This window comes from Otolemur garnettii, unplaced genomic scaffold (genome assembly GCF_000181295.1).
Source record: "Otolemur garnettii isolate 467f Iridium unplaced genomic scaffold, OtoGar3 scaffold00098, whole genome shotgun sequence".
In the NCBI taxonomy this organism is placed as follows: domain Eukaryota; kingdom Metazoa; phylum Chordata; class Mammalia; order Primates; family Galagidae; genus Otolemur; species Otolemur garnettii.
Window position 1 is genome coordinate 515,813 of NW_003852493.1, and position 1,443 is coordinate 517,255.

General features: G+C 60.7%; 1 protein-coding gene across 1 annotated transcript in view; it reads left to right on the top strand.

Annotated features, from left to right (window-relative positions):
- Positions 1-791: 791 nt before the first annotated feature.
- The window catches only part of ARL6IP6 (ADP ribosylation factor like GTPase 6 interacting protein 6), a 50,501-nt gene continuing 49,849 nt past the window's right edge, over positions 792-1,443 (top strand). The window contains exon 1 of the mRNA XM_012808969.2: positions 792-1,299. Within this exon, the coding sequence (XP_012664423.1) occupies positions 900-1,299 (400 nt within the window). The 5' untranslated portion in view covers positions 792-899. The remainder of the gene's footprint in view (positions 1,300-1,443) is intronic.

Here is a 1,443-nt window from a genome sequence, read left to right on the forward strand (position 1 = left end):
ACTGCGTCCCAGCTTCCTGAGCTCAGCCCGCCTCACCCCGTAGGGGGTGGGGCAGTGGGGACCTGGCACCTTCACCCCCCCTTACGTACGCCCCACAAACCTGAGGCCGCCCGGGTGGGGTAGGGTGGGGTGGGGGCGGGGAAAGCAGGTCCTAGCGTTAGCGGTGGCTAGGGCTGGAAGCGCGCGCGCGGTGCTCGAGGCGGAGGGGAGGGGGCGGGGAAGGCAAGAGGAAGGGTTCAGAGATGAGAGTTCGAGCTCCGTACGCACCGGGTGGAGAGCGGGAGCCGGGGCTAAGGGGGAAGGAGGCGTGCCGAACTGCGTGGAAGGAAATTGTGGTATGGGCGGGGAAAATCACACTAAAGGGAGAAATGGATAGACAGTTATAGGAAAGCGAAAGCGCCAGGCAGTGCACTGCTGTTAATAGAGGAAGCTGGGAAAGAGCACGAGGACAGAGTGGTAGAAGAGAGAAAGCAAGTAAGTTTGGAAATGTGTGTCGCAAGAACATGGGCGGGCGTTAGGACCCAGCGTCAATAAGCTACAGCTTTGGGGCAGCCGAGGCGCGCGCTTGCCTGGAGGTGACGCGGCGTTGGCGTAGGTCTCTGGCTGGGAGGAAGCAGTGCAGGGGGAAGACTTGACTACCTCAGCTTATCCCTGCCTATGTTTTCTGATCTTTTTTTAGCCTACGGCCTTGGGATCCAGCTCTGACCCTGGGACATCCAGCTTCTCCGGGGTCTCCCGGCTTCCTTACGACCGTACGGCTTATCTTTGCCTACCCCTACGCGCAGGTGCCTTGTGGTAGAGGCCGCGGCTGCGGCCGGCCGCTGATTGGCTGTTGCAGGCGCGGGGCGGGGCAGATAGTAGACGCTGGGTCTCCGGGGATCGCGCTCTGTTTTCCCGCCATGTCGTTTGTGGAGACCGGGAGGTGCCTGCCTCCGCAGGGCCGCCGCCTCGGCACCCCGGGCCCTTTCGCTCGGACTGTGTATTTCGCTTTCGCTCAGGGGGACTGTTGGGGTGAAGGCGAAGTCGAGGAGGAAGTGGGATCCGACCAAGTGGCCCGAGACTTGCGGGCAGAGTTCTCGGCGGGGGCAGTGTCAGACCCCAGAAGCGGCTCTCTACTCCCTCCGGTTGGGGATGGGTCGCCGTTGCTGCCTGATAAGCGCAATGGTATCTTCCCGGCGCCTACCGGCATCCGAGTCCAAGGTCGGCGGTGGCCAGTCCAGGTCCTCTCCATTCTTTGTTCGCTGCTCTTCGTTATTCTTTTGGCCTTCCTCCTCGCCATCGCCTATCTCGTCATTAAAGGTACTGAAGCTGAAATTTTGCGAGTGCAGAGTAAAGTTGAGTCAGGACGTGGCCTCAACCACCCTTTCCCGTGCCCTACCAAAAGTCGACAGGCTGGCAGTCAAATTCACCCAGTGCCCCTATCTACTCCTTTATTCGGTTTAA